At 36.1% G+C, this 14,493-nt stretch overlaps 1 protein-coding gene across 17 annotated transcripts in view; it reads right to left on the minus strand.

Moving 5' to 3' along the window:
* LOC129748323 (probable phospholipid-transporting ATPase IA) overlaps positions 1–14,493 on the minus strand; it is a 329,089-nt gene that overhangs the window by 50,734 nt on the left and 263,862 nt on the right. For 10 of the 17 annotated variants that reach the window (XR_008737709.1, XM_055742881.1, XM_055742874.1 and 7 more), the window contains 8 exons: positions 12,619–12,975; positions 12,418–12,554; positions 12,234–12,353; positions 11,973–12,165; positions 11,777–11,895; positions 11,585–11,719; positions 2,130–2,189; positions 589–672 (listed from right to left, as the gene is read on the minus strand). Coding sequence is in view for 15 of the 17 variants with exons in the window: in XM_055742881.1 (XP_055598856.1) it covers positions 589–672; positions 2,130–2,189; positions 11,585–11,719; positions 11,777–11,895; positions 11,973–12,165; positions 12,234–12,353; positions 12,418–12,554; positions 12,619–12,975 (1,205 nt within the window). In the remaining 2 variants the exon portion in view is untranslated. The remainder of the gene's footprint in view (positions 1–588; positions 673–2,129; positions 2,190–11,584; positions 11,720–11,776; positions 11,896–11,972; positions 12,166–12,233; positions 12,354–12,417; positions 12,555–12,618; positions 12,976–14,493) is intronic. The other 7 variants (XR_008737710.1, XM_055742873.1, XM_055742876.1 and 4 more) reach the window with 1 other exon arrangement.

The following is a 14,493-nucleotide window of genomic DNA, read 5'->3' on the forward strand; positions in this document are numbered from 1 at the left end:
GAAATTCTGAATCGGGAATCCTGAATCGGGAATTCGGAATCGGGAATTCTGAATCGGGAATTCGGAATCGGGAATTCGGAATCGGGAATTCTGAATCGGGAATTCTGAATCGGGAATTCTGAGTGAAAAAGGGGATTTGAGAATTCCGAATCGGAAGTTCGGAATCGGTAATTCTGATCGGGATTTCTTAGTCGGAATTTCGGAATCGGAAATTCTGAAGTGGAAATTTAAACTGAAGGTCGGGACTTTTGAATAAGGAACTTGGTTTTTAATTTCGAGTATTTCGAATTCAAAATTACGAAAAAAAAATTGAGTGTACCTTGGTGAAAAATTTCGGTTTTACTTTCATGGACAATTTTCTAAAAATTTGTGGGCAACCAACTATTTTACGTGAAGTTTATAAGAAAAAAGAACTCTAAAACTAAATTTGATCGAGCACTAGTTTTGTTTTCCTTCTAGCTAAGTAGTTGGTGAATGGATTGTTGGAATGTACTTTGCTACTTAGGAAATAAACTATTAGGTATCATTGCTCTTGCACTTTCAAGGGGAATTTGAGATCGAACTGGTGATTATTGGAACCATAAAAACCTGTATTTTTCAACCCTCGGCGAGGACGAAATTGCTAGCGTTACGTAGGTCACCGATATCCGGGGGCTCGATTTTCGATGAGATCTGTGTTTTTTTTCGTGAGCGAATCCGATGACATTTTTTTTGGTTTTTGGAAAGAAGAAATGATTATTGATCTATTTTTTCTGTCTCGTTTGAAAGGGGGAATAAATACGGGGTTTACTGACGAAGTTTTTTTCGGTGGGAAATTTATTTCTTCGAGTGAAAAACTCACATGTTTGTGGAATAAGTGCTTAGTTTGACTGTAAATAATCTTCTACTTGTTATTTGTGTTAAAAATCTGTCCAGATGTTAAATAAGACATGTCCTGTCGAAGTTAAACAAGCGCAAGAGTACAACTGATCGAACTTAGAAAAATAGTTAACATGAATTAAAATCTAAATAAAAAAAAAGTTACAAAAAGTATTACAACTTAAGATAAAACTAAGGTTTTTAGTAAACAATAAATAGAAGCACACAACATTACACACAGAATCAATCATTTTTTTTAAATTTTCTATTTATTCAATTTGTCAACATTTCGAAAAAAAAACATAAAACAACCTTTGTCGAAATCAAACGGCTCAAGCTGGCAGCGAAAACACACTGGCCGAAATCAAAGAGAAACTGCACTTCAACACACTCCGAGAAAAAAAATTGAGGAAAAAACCAAACAATCGAAAAGAAAAACTTACTAAAAAAATCATTAGCAACAACAACAAGTATAGCAACTTCAACAAGAAACAACAACAGAATAAACGTCAAACGTTTAACAATAATAGTAACACTAACAGGAAGGAAAACAACAACAAATTAATCAACAAACACAGTACAACAAGGAAGTCGAAATTGAGTAAAGGGGGGAAGAGGAGAAGTTTGAGTTTTGTTTTTTTTAGTTTTTTTTTTTTGGGAAAGGGGAAGTCTAGCTCTAAACGGGGAAATCTTCGATTCTAATCGAAAGACGTCTGATCTAGTTTTGAAAAAAAAGGAGTACAAAAAAGTACAATACAACTAAGGTTGGAAAATTGTTAAAACAAAAGGACACTTTTCTAGCCTACAAAAGGAACAACTAATTTAAACCGAAAAAGAAGAAACAAAACAACTTCCTACGAAATGAACTTTCTGATAAAAAATGTAACAAACTTGTATCCGAATAACAGTTGTTTAGACCAAATCTGATTGGGAAAATCTTCGTTTGAGCGTCTCTATTTCGAACTGATCTAAGTTTTTTCTGGGGAAAGTTTCCTTTGGAGATTTTTAATGGGGGGCAAATCGAAGAGTCCTGCCTTTCCAATATTTTCTGATGGTTAATCATCAATCGAAGGAAAACACAAATATTTGTATGTGGAAATGGGATGGTACAGTTAAGGTGGTGGATTGGGGATTTTTCACAGTGAACAAAATTTAGCAAATAAATAGTGGTTTTTTTGTTTTCGATTTTCTGGAGTAGGAGAGAGGGAACATGAGCTTAGGTACAGAAACACAATTATAGTTGTGTATAGTTAGATGGATTGGATACTTACGAAGATCGCGATTCCTTGATGGGATGCGGTGCCGTCAGGTCCTGGTTTCGATTTTTGATCCTAATGGGCGAGGTACAAGAAGGCATGCGTAAATAAATTTGAAAAAATATGGAAAAATAGCTTAATGCTTAATGACCTTAATTAAAATCTGTATGAAAAAATAATTCACTCATCGAGATAAATTTAAATTTTGTGAATATCTGTAATGTGTGTGAACTTTCAGGTTTACAACGATGGAATTCGTTATCGAAACGGAAAAAAACCGTTACAAAATATATGAAACGCTCGAATTTCCAGTAAAGTTTTAAGAATTTGTTACTCCATTGGTTCAATTTTCCTTTAGTTGGGGTAATATTTTTTCAGGGGCGTATCCCTTGTACTGGCAATCTAACTTTCTTTTCTTTTTTTTATCATTTTAATCTTTTTTTCATAAAGTGAAATTTAAAACTTAGATATCAGGGCATTGAATTTGTTACATTTGGTACATATCTGTTGATTTTCTTTGACAAATTTTCTCATACAAAATTGAAATTTGTGGTGATAAATCAGGGTGGAAATTGATTGCTTTAATATTTGTTTGGCTTTGAAAATAGCTAAAAAAAAGTTATGGGAAATTTAAAAATTTATGAATTTTGAATGTTCTTGCATCATAGAAGTTTCAATCGTTATATACAATAAAAGATGAAGTCAGATTGAATTTCTATTTTTTTATATACATTTTTGAGAACTAGAAAGTTATTATCTAGTCTTGATCTCAATATTAATTTGAAATTAATATTGAAATCAATACTGATAGATTAAGAATACATTATCTATAAGAAGTTATGTCGTGATACGGAATACTATGAAAATTAAAATAACAAAATATCTGTTCGATTTTAAAATAATAACTGATAAACAAAATTCTGACTCAGAGGAATTGAATCACTTTCACAAATTCCCTGAATAAATAAAACATACAAAAAAAAACTTTCACAAATTTCCCTCATCCTCCATTTTCCATCACATCAAAATAAGCAATAAAATAATGAACTCTAAAATCAATAATTTGGATTTAGTGGATTCAGTATAATTCAAAAAGTGTTCAGTTAAATTCAAAAAATTCTTCATCAGACTTCCAGTTTATGTACTATAAAACTTAAGAAAAAAAAACAACAGCTAAATCGGTATCGAATTTTGAATACGGTGAATGCGCCAACATCACTGTTTCGAGAAAAACGCGCTCAAAATTTGACAGTTCCGTAAGCTCCCAACAAAAACATTATTTTGTTTTATAAACTTCTGGAAAACCAAATATCATTCAGATCACTTTGTACCATCAAAATGTAGATCTCCAAACGTACTTTTTGACCCAGCTGATTACTCCATTTGTCTACATTTGGCGCATTCGCTCTTTTCAAAATTCACTACTGAAATCTAAAGAATAAAAAAAGATATTTAATATGATTTCATAATATCAAATTTCAGAATTAAAATTTATGGGTGAAACATACCCGTTTTTTGGCATTTTATCAGTCAATCTTTTCCTGCTAGTCATGTTTCCCATTTTACGAATATACGCCAATCCAAATCGTAAAATGGGAAACAAGAATTCAAATTGTGAATTCAGAAACCAAATTGAAGAATCAAAACCAAAGTTCACAATGATAATTTGATCTCAGAAATTGGAATAACAATGATATGAAGATCTTTGATTCGGATTTAATATTCAGCATACCCACTTAAAAATCGTATACAACAGTATCAGCCGATTTTAATTCAGTTTTAGATACATAGCTATCTGAATCGAAAACATATCTGAAATGATTGGTTTACAAACAAATAGATGAGAATTATTGAAACTTTGTTGCGTAAACCTTAAGCTGATAGAAAGAAGCTCTCATAAAATAGAAACAAATTCCTCTCGATTTTGGCAACTCGCTCGAATACTCTGGGTTACCAAAGTCGAACGGTTTTTTCACAATTTTTTTTAACTTGTTATATAAAAAAAAAGATTGTTATTGAAAGTGATTTCATTTTTCGTAAAATTTAAACAGTTTTCAGCGATTATTTTAGGTTTTTATTGTAATCAGCCAATTAGCACTTCTTTTTGTTCACAATGATTTTCATTACTATCCTATATGTAATCTTTGTCATTTAAGACAACTCAATAACTTTCAAGTAACTTTTTGAATTTTTTAGTGTGTTTTTTTTTGTATTTGCTTTCCAATGTTATAAAAAACTTCTTTATTAATCTCGTCATATTTAACCAACATCAAAAGCCATACGACTTAATTTTGGTGCTCCGTGCCAAATCGAGAGGTCCGTTTAGTTGCAAGATTGTTCAATTTTTTTTATAAACAACGACAATATGCAAAATGACATATCGAAAGATTCAACGGAAGAGCTAGATAAAATAGAAAAAATCATTTTTAGTGCAATGTTCTCATATAGAATTTTATAGATTTGCAGTTTGAAATTGTATGTAGGATGTCAAAGTAGGAATGAATAATAAAGAAAAAGAAGTTCAAAGATAAAACTATTCCTCCTTTTTAATTTTCCAAAATACCTCTGTTTTGTTCCAAAGAGATCGAATGGGAGAGGGAATGCAAGTGTATAAACCATTTGCTTTTCTTTTCCCCTCTTAGAGTATGTTCGCCAGGTTTTTTATTGACTCGTTTACAAGACTTAGTCGATTTGGGGTCATTTTTGAATTTCTCAAACCCTGGGGTCTGAAAAGCTTCATGTTGGTTCAAACTCATCCATGATTTTATGCAGAAATTTTAAGTAACATTAACATGAGTAAATTTGAACTATTAGGTTTGTATGGGAATATTTTGTACTGAAAAATCAACATCACTTTTATTTCTTCTGTGGAACCTAGTTTGCTTTTGGTTTTTGTGCCAATTTATAAATTCTTTAAAGGAAATTTTTCGCTGAAAAACTTTGTCGAAAACCGCAGCTTCGGCAGAGTTCGGCGTTTTGGATTCTTTATCTCGCTTAACTTCTACATAGATCCAATTTTGAATTTAGATTAAATTTCAAACAGTGCCATCTAATAAAAGCTTGTCAGATTAACCCGTTTTATCCGGACTTGCCTGAATATGCAATACAAAATTTAGGAAAGGTCCACTGTAGGCAAATTGTCCAAGTTTCGTTTAAAAAAAGCCCGCTTTTTCCCAAATTTATTCACTTAATTTACAAAACCAAACCAAAACTTAAATTGAGCCTTTATTTTTTTTATTTTCGATATCGAGAACCGAATTTTTGAACAAATTTCATCAAAATATAAATAATGTATTTTTGGAAGCCCAAAGTACGATTCAAAATCAGCTGATGTGTAATGTTTCAAGTGTTGCTGTTTATTACGTGGGGTGCGTGGTTTTACTCAAATTTGCACAGATTTTGAGTTCGATATTTTGAAATCACCCATTATCACCCATAATCATATCAATATTAGTACCTACCTTTGAAGCTATATTTTCTTTTGTGGATTTTTTGATTGCTGATTTTGATACAATAAGTTTGAGTACATTGAAACGTCCCTTGTTAAAAATGGAAAAGATCGATCTATCAGACATTCATCCTCCTGCTCCGATTTTTTAGGAGAATCGGTCCTACGACCGATCATTTCTTGAAAATCGAACAATCCTAGTCTGATGAAAGTTAAAAATTGCTTTTGAAGATACTTGATTATTGTGCTACGGCTATATTATAAAAATTATATAAAAAATATTTTTTAACTTATTGAAACACTCGGTAAGTCAATTTCAAGGGTACAGTGAGGGGCAAAATAAAGTGTCCAAACTATTTTTTTATCATTTCTTTCATTTTTCTGGTTGAAATTCACCGAAAACACATCGTAATCATTTTTAAAATATTGTTTATTATGTTCTTTTTAATTTTTGTTAATGTTGCGCTGGTAAAAAAAGAAAGTTTTTCTGATAGAAAAAAAAACAAATAATATTCCAAAAAAAATGGGCAAAATAAAGTGTCCAACTCAAAAATGTATATAATTTCGATAAGTTTCCATCGCGAGGCCCTTCGAATTTGTTTGTTTAGTGTATTTTGACGTTGCATAAACAACTGGCTTGGCTCTGGAGTATTCAAACAGGTGTCTACATTCGAATAAGTTGTAAAATATGGAGAACGCATAAATTTCTGGTTCCATTCCGTTGTCCATCCGGAAACTGGTTGTTCGTGATGTGAATAACGGTCAAACGCACCGGGAAGTGGCCAAGAACTACGAAATCAGCAAGACAGCGGTATCAAAAATCATGAAGAAGATGAAAACGTTCGGATCGGAGATGGATCGCTCAGGGAGAGGACTGAAGCCCAAGACAGATGCCAGAACGGACAAGAAAATCATTCTTGAAGTGAAGAAAAAAGCAATAATAACGATCCGGCAGATACAGGAAGAGCTCCAATTTTCGGTATTGCGTTGTACTATCCGTCGCCGCATCCATGCAAAGGAGTACCATAGAAAGATCACAGTGAGAAGGCCTTTCATCAGCCAGGTGAACAAGGCTAAGCGGCTCAAGTTCGTCAAGGAACACGCCGATAAACGGCTCGAGTACTGGAAAACATTGTTGTGGCCGACGAATCCAAATACGAGCTATTCAACCGGAAGAAGCGGGATCATATGTGGCGCAAGTCGGGTGAGGAGCTCCTAGATCGCCATATCCAAAGAACAGTCAAGCACGGAGGAGGTAACGTGATGGTGTGGGGGTGCTTTTCTCGGGGTGGGGTGGGCAATTTGGTAAAAATTGACGGAATCATGACAGCTGAGTCATATTCCAATATCCTGCGGGAAAACCTCGAGGTACCCCTCATCAAGACGGGCCTCGAAGAGCGCTTCGTTTTACAGCAGAATAACGATCCGAAGCATACGGCCAATCTGATGAAGTCATTTTCTGTTCCTGCCGCATAAAAGCCCTTGAATGGCCCCCACAAAGTCCTGATCTGAACCCCATCGAAAATCTGTGGGCCATCCTCGATGCTCTGATTGATAAGACTGGTGTGACAAATTAAAAATACTTATTTTGATGCCATGGAGCATGCTTGGGAGGAACTCGACCCACAACACTTGCACAACCTTGTTGAAAGTATACCGAAGCACTTGTAGGAGGTGTTGAAGGCCGAAGGAGGCCATACCCATTATTAAATAGTTCTTGTTTGCCTTCAGTTTGAATCTATTTGAAGCTGTACCGATCTGGACACTTTATTTTGCCCCTGTTTTTTTGGAATATTAACAGTTTTTTTTTTCTATCAGAAAAACTTTTTTTTTTTTACAGCGCAACATTAACAAAAATTGAAAAGAACATAATAAACAATATTTTAAAAATGATTACGATGCGTTTTCGTTGAATTTTAACCAGAAAAATGAAAGAAATTGAAAAAATATAGTTTGGACACTTTATTTTGCCCCTCACTGTATATTAGAAAGCGAATAATAATTAAATAAATAAACAACAACTAGAAAGCGAAGGAGGGAGTTCTTTGGGTGGATTAGGACGTAGACGTTTTCCATTCACTAGCTACACGTGTAGGTCTCAAAAAGTTTGTTCCTCCCAAGAGATCTAATGGCTTCAACAGCTCGGAAAGGTCAAAAACAAATAAGAGTTCAGAATGCGACTCAAGCCCTGGGACCCTCAAAGAGCGTGTCCTGGATCTGTTGATCTGTTAGAACCCGGGCAAGGATGTGCACCGTAAAGAAGGAGACGTAATAATCCTTAAGCGATGACGCAGCTCAACAAACAAGTGTGGGTCCTACAGATCTATGATAGTAGCAGAAGTTCTTGGCAGGAAGGCACAGGTACTTGACTTCCTTAGCAAGAAAGTGACCATCCGGGTCAAAAACCTGAATGAGGTCATGGTAAAGGCAGTATCAGTCAATCTGATCTGATCTCTGGTGTCATATCCAGGCCTTAATAAAGTCTGTTTTACATAGAATTTGGTCGGATAAAATAGATCATTTCTCCGCAAAGAAACAACGTACAACAAAAGTAAAAATGTCATTTTGTAGGGTTTTTATTGCACTTTAAGGAAAAAAATATATAAAAATCATTTGTCAGCTTTTCGGATGAATTTTCGAACTTTTTTTGTGATACCACCCATCATTTTCTGCACAGTACTGCTGGTAACCTCATTCGCCATCTTGTTCCGCCACTTTTCCATTTGAGCGGGTTTTTTCATGGTTCTGCCACATTTCTTCAGTTTACCCTTAACAATTGCCCAATATTTCTCGATGGGACGAAAATCCGAACAGTTTGGTGGATTGATACTTTTTTCAACGAAATCGATCTTGTTCTCCTTGTACCACTTAACGACATCCCGGCAGTAGTGGCAGCTTGCCAGGTCCGGCTAGAAAACCCTCTTCTGGAGACATTCTTCTTTGTAAACATTTCCATTCATTGTGTCCCCAGTGATGAAAATCTTAGTCTTCTTCCCACAACTACAGATCCCTTGCCAAATCATCAACTTCCGAGCAAATTTATCTGCGAAACAAAATGCATCCGTTGTACTTGGTCAACACTTTCTCGTACAACTTCCTTGCCCTGGTTTTGGCAACCAGGTTTTGTTTCAGCGTCCTGTTGGGGTGTTTGCTTGCATGATACGACCGCAAGCCTTCTCGCAAAAAAAAAAAATCGTCGAGCTGTACTGTGGTTCGTCTTGAACTGTTTCTCCAAATCACGCAAGGAGATTCCAGGATTATTGTGAACTGATCGAATTACCTTTGCTCGCAGCTTCCGGTCCTTCCTTTTTCGCCTGGTTTGTTTTACTCGATCCACCGTAAGGGTCTCCCGGTAACGTTGCAGCACCGAATTTACAGTCGATTTTGGATATTTCAGGAATTTCGCGATCTTTACCCCTGACCACGTCCGTTTCTCTACGTGAGTATGCAGAATTTTCTCTCGCCTTTCGCGTTCCATCGTCGATAACTTCTGACTGACTGCTTCAATCTTGATGAAATTTTCACCACTAAGTAAACAAACCATCCGGATCAAAACACTGTCAATAGATTCGCGTTGTGACAACTAGGGGCGCTGCAGTAAAAGATGCGACCAGATTCTATGTGAAACAGACTTTATTATAGAGCTAAATCGACCTTGATATGGGTTACAAGGAAGTTTCTATCCAAGATATAGTGTCGTCGCATGAAGAATGCTTTAGAATAGACAGGGGTAACGGGATCTTCTTATGGAGCTGCTTTGTCCCTTCGAGGAGGCCCTTGGCGAGGTCTTGCGAGTACGGCTACGGTCATTGCCTGGGATTTTAACGCGAGAACAGGTTTGAACATTCAGGGGACAAAATCTACTGGAAGCTCTTACCTGAAGTATCTCTGGTTGGAAATAAATCTGGCTGATGTAGACACTAACAGAACCTTCATCGAAGAGGGACGTGGATCAATCCAAAACTTCGTATTCCTTAATCCTTGGCAAGTAGATGAAGGTGATGAATACAAGCGAAGGTTATGGGAGAAGGTTTTCGAAGTATTTGAAGTGGGAGTGGATAACCAAAGAGCTGTAGCCACTGCACAGCGTAACCAGGAGGAGCTGATATCGGTGGAGAGGCGACATGCGACGTCGTCATGTCACTTCACCTGAAGAGATCTCTAGGCCCAGAGGGTATTTCATACGTTTAAGTTGGAGGCCATCAGTCAAAACCGTGGAAGACATAAAGAGACCCATAGGCTGATATGTCAGGTATGGTACTACAGGAGATGATTCTGTTAGAGGCTGACCACTGAGAGTGAAGGCGAACAGTATAGTTTTTGGAAAGATCCCCATATGGTGGACGCCATTCGCACTGTGATTGAGACAGCAGACAGAAACAGGCTGATCAAAACGAGAGGGTCCGCTTCTGCGTGGTTGTCACCCTAGACGAGAAGAATCGGATCGGTTGAACAATAGTCACACTATAATCGTCAGCTACTGGGTGTCTCAGCGGATGTTCCACAAGGGAATATAGTCCCAATACTGCCTACTGTCTACCATCAAAATCCGCTATAGAAAGCCACGCAGCCGGTTACCTGATAATGCAGGAAGCTTCTAATTCTTTCGGGTTTTAAAATATCACCTTGCTTATTCACAGAATTAGGGACCTCTAAAGCGCTATCCAATTCTTCTATTGTTTCTTTGTCTATCTAATATTTTATTGCCATTTAGAGATAGACTCCAACTTTGGGGGACCTCCGAGTGGAGTGCGCCTGTTCCAAGTTAAGATCACAGAAACTTCGTAGTGGGTCCCATGGGGGTTTTGCATACGTGAAGAGATTACTGCACCCCGGAAAATACTCGAGGTGTGTCGTTTTCTATTGTTGAAGATATGGAGATAACAAACGACCTCCTCCAAAGTGGACATCGAATGAAAAGAAGTACCTCTGTGATTTTTTAAGTGAAGAGCATTTGCCCGAGAATGGCCTTCTATTCGAGGCTTCGTAGGTTTGTAGAACGCTGATCAACGAAACAATAACTAAATGTAAACTGTTCATTTCAAAAATATACCAAAATAAACAGATATTCGAAATATGACATTTTTATGACATGTAGCAATAGTCTGATTCGATTTGGGGTAATTTTGAGGTTTCTTAAAGCTTCTTTTTAGCTCAAAACTCATCCATGATTTTTTGCAGAATTTTTAAGTGATGTTTACATGAGTAAATTCGAAGTTTTAGGTTTGTATGGGAAAATTGAATATTTTGTACTGAAAAATCATCATCATTTTTGTTTCTGTGTTAATTAATACTGAAAAACTTTGTAGAAGACCGTAACTTCGTGTCTTATTAAACAATAACTTTTTGCCTAATAAGATACGAAGTTACGGTCTTCGACAAAGTTGTTCAGCGGAAAATTTCCCCAAGAAAATTTATAAATTGGCATAAATACCAATAGCAGGCTCGGATCCACAGAAGAAACAAAAATTATGTTGATTTTTATTTACAAAATATTCAACTTTACCATACAAACCTAAAAGTTTGAATTTACTCATGTAAAGGTTATTTAAAAATTTTGCAAAAATTCATGGATGAGTTTTGAACCAAAACGAAGCTTTTAATATCACAGGTTTTGAGCAATTAAAAATAACCTCAAATTGACTCAGTCTATAGTAGCAATTTGTCGCAGAATGTAATTCAATTGGCAATAAAACCTTCAAAAAATTATCAAAAAGTTTACCTATGTATCTATAGAACATTCCAACTATTTGTTGGAAATCTTCAACCCGTTTTATTAGGGTCACCTTCAAGTTCAATGGTCGACACATTAAGACTTCGACTTCGATTTCTTGAGTGTCCGGAAAAGCACAAACTGCCTCGGTTCAGCTGCAAAAACGTATCGATCTGGCTACAGTAGTGCGAAATCTTGAGACACTCAGTATTTGCCAATCTATCCGAAAGATGTTCCGTGAATACTTACTATACTGTTGGTTTTTCAGATTTGGATGAGATTGATATTTAAAATAAAATGAATACTTACACTCGAACCACAACATCGGGAAGCAATGCCGTAATCGGGATCAGGAACAATCCCAACCAAAACATCGGCGATGAGAAGATCATATCGTCCATACCGGTGAAGACCGCACCGACCGGTAGGGCTGGCCAAATATTGCTGGAAAAAATGTGTCTTAATTTTGTGTTTCATCGAAAAAATTTCCACGTTCCTCACCTATAAATGTAAATGAACATAAACCACAGCACCATTGAGCCCCAGATGGAGCAATGCGTCAACCACGTCCAAGAGTTGGTCACCAAACCAGCCTTCAGACAGACCGTTACAACTACATACTGGAAAAAAAGTTGAAAGGTAAGTAGGTTAGTGTTTTATAGTTATTCAATCGGAAAATTCTTTTCAGAATACTCACAGTATAAACTATATTGCCTAACACTAGATAGCCGCCATCCCGTCCGTTCCCCCAGATGACGTCGCCCTGGTAGGAAAACATTGGCAGCCAGTATAAGAAGATGGAGTGGACCAGCGCGTTGAAGATCCAGTACCAGAATACTTTAACGTTAAACAGTTGGGCACTTTGGGATGGTTCGTAAAGCCTTGGTTCTCTGTTTGAAAAATTAGAAAAAAAGTCAAATTAGCTCGATGCAAATGCGTAGGTGAAGCTTGAACATACTTCAGCATTTGTTCCGCAGATGTCACCTTGTCGAAAAGACCCATCGCGAAGGGTGGTAACGCCGTGAAAAACACGTTGTATAAACCGATTGTCCATCGTTCGAACAGAATTTGACCAGACCTGAAAATGAGAAAAAAATAAATTTATTCCCATTTATTTTCGGAAATTGTAGAATCAAACTTACCATCCGGAGTAAATGGCAAACCACAACTCTATCACATATAGGCAGATATTCTTGTAGAAGCTGTACAGGATCAGCTTGCACATCCGGCTGTAGTTCCAGGCCCCGTGGACCAGCAACAGCTTCCGCAGGTAACTGAACTGTAATTTGAAAGAAATCATGAGATTGATAACCTACCAAAAAAAAAAACAACTGAAATCTTACTTGTGCTATCGAGTAGTCGGAGGCGCAGGCCGCCTGCAGTCCTTCGACGCCGGAAATTCCGACCCCGACGTGCGCTTTCTGGATCATGGCCACATCGTTGGCTCCGTCTCCGATGGCAAGCGTTACGGATTTGGTATTGGTGGTGACGAGTTCTACCACATCGGCCTTCTGGATCGGTGATACCCGGCAGCAGATGACCACCTTGCAGGATATGCACAGGTCCAGGAAGTCGGTCCGAAGATCACAGCTCAGGGCGTACTTGAGGGTTTTCCCGTCGACGATAAGGGCTACGTTGTTCTCCTTCCGCAGCTGATCGCCAAACTCGGCGATGTGCCTCTGGATGCAGTTTCGGGTGTTCTGGGGGTAAAAGATAATTAATTTCTCAAAATTTTGTTTTAAATGAAAAAATTGAAGACGTACTATATTTTTGAGTAAAATTATCTCAGGTTGAAAATGTTCGTAACATTTTCAAAATGAATGCTTAAAAAGCGCAAGATATAGTTACCATTTGAATGATTCGGATTGACACATATTTTTATATGATGTTTGGCCATCGCACGAAGGCTCAAACAGCCTTCATTTGATTAGGAAATAAAAAAACACAAGAGAAGTCTAATTTTGTTGAAAATTATTTAGAATAAATCAGTGTTTTTTCTGGATTGTTTACAAAATATAGGGCAATTAGGAGTTAAAAGGCGCTGGTTTTTGTGATATGGCGTTTGGAAATTTTAAAATTGATATGTTTTTAGCCAAAATCGATCTTTGGTAACTATTAACAAATGAACGCACCTAAAAACATAAAACAGATTTTTATTATTTCATGCGATCAAGGATTCAGATCTTTTTTAGATATTTTAGTTTCAGAAATACATTATACGCATTATAAAATTAAACATTTCAGTTTGAAATGAAATTTGAATAGATGAGAATACAACTATTTCTCACATCATTCAAGAAAGTCTTTGAGTCTTTTATATTGAAGATTTTAACTCATTTAACCACGTTGAAGACTGCAACAGTTTGACTAATGCTTCAAGAAATATCAGTAGTATTTGTCTTCGTTAGTACTGACATGTAGATATCTATAGAAATTTAAGAACGAGTAATGTAGATATCTAAAATAACTCTTTCGAAAAACTTCTCTTCAGTGTGATAGAAGTTTTTTTTAAGGAAAGAAGTCTTTTAATTAGAATTGTTTTCTCCAAAGATGTGAAAATGTTCTCGTGTAGTTTTTAAGGAAAAATTGAGGCTTGAGATAATTTTAATCTGAATTTCATTAAATCAATTCATTCAAACGTCTGCGTTAAAATTTTGTAAACTTTAAAAAGTTCTGACGATAAATATTTCTAGTCTTTTGAAAGAGCTTTGTTAGCATCATTTTTTTACATTCTTAGTTGGAAATATTTTTTTAAATTTGTGGGAATTTTTTCAAAAAATGACAATTTTACAAGTTTTGTGCTGAAATTTTCAGTTTTTTTTTCGGTTTCCTTGTAAAGGAATGACATTCCAAACTTTTTCCCAAATCCCCAATTTCCCTGATCTTAAGCAACTCTTTATCAACAAACCATGTTTATAAAATGCAGGGTGAGTAACATTTTCCAAATTTGTTGTATGAAGCCCATGCAGACCTACCTGATTAATTTTTTTTTATCTAGGTATCACAGCACATTTCACAGTGTTCCATTTGCAATTGTCCTGAAAATATCGGAAAATCGTGTTTCTAATGCATAGGAAAGTACACGAGGCTTTTCATTACTTTGAAATCTGTTCTCAAGTTTCAATATCAAGTCTGAAACTCAGCGTTTTTTTGGAATTTTTATTATGTTTCGCTTTTGTTTCAAGCTCTTGAAAACAATTATTCGTTGAATAGTTCAC

Source organism: Uranotaenia lowii, chromosome 2 (assembly GCF_029784155.1).
Source record: "Uranotaenia lowii strain MFRU-FL chromosome 2, ASM2978415v1, whole genome shotgun sequence".
In the NCBI taxonomy this organism is placed as follows: domain Eukaryota; kingdom Metazoa; phylum Arthropoda; class Insecta; order Diptera; family Culicidae; genus Uranotaenia; species Uranotaenia lowii.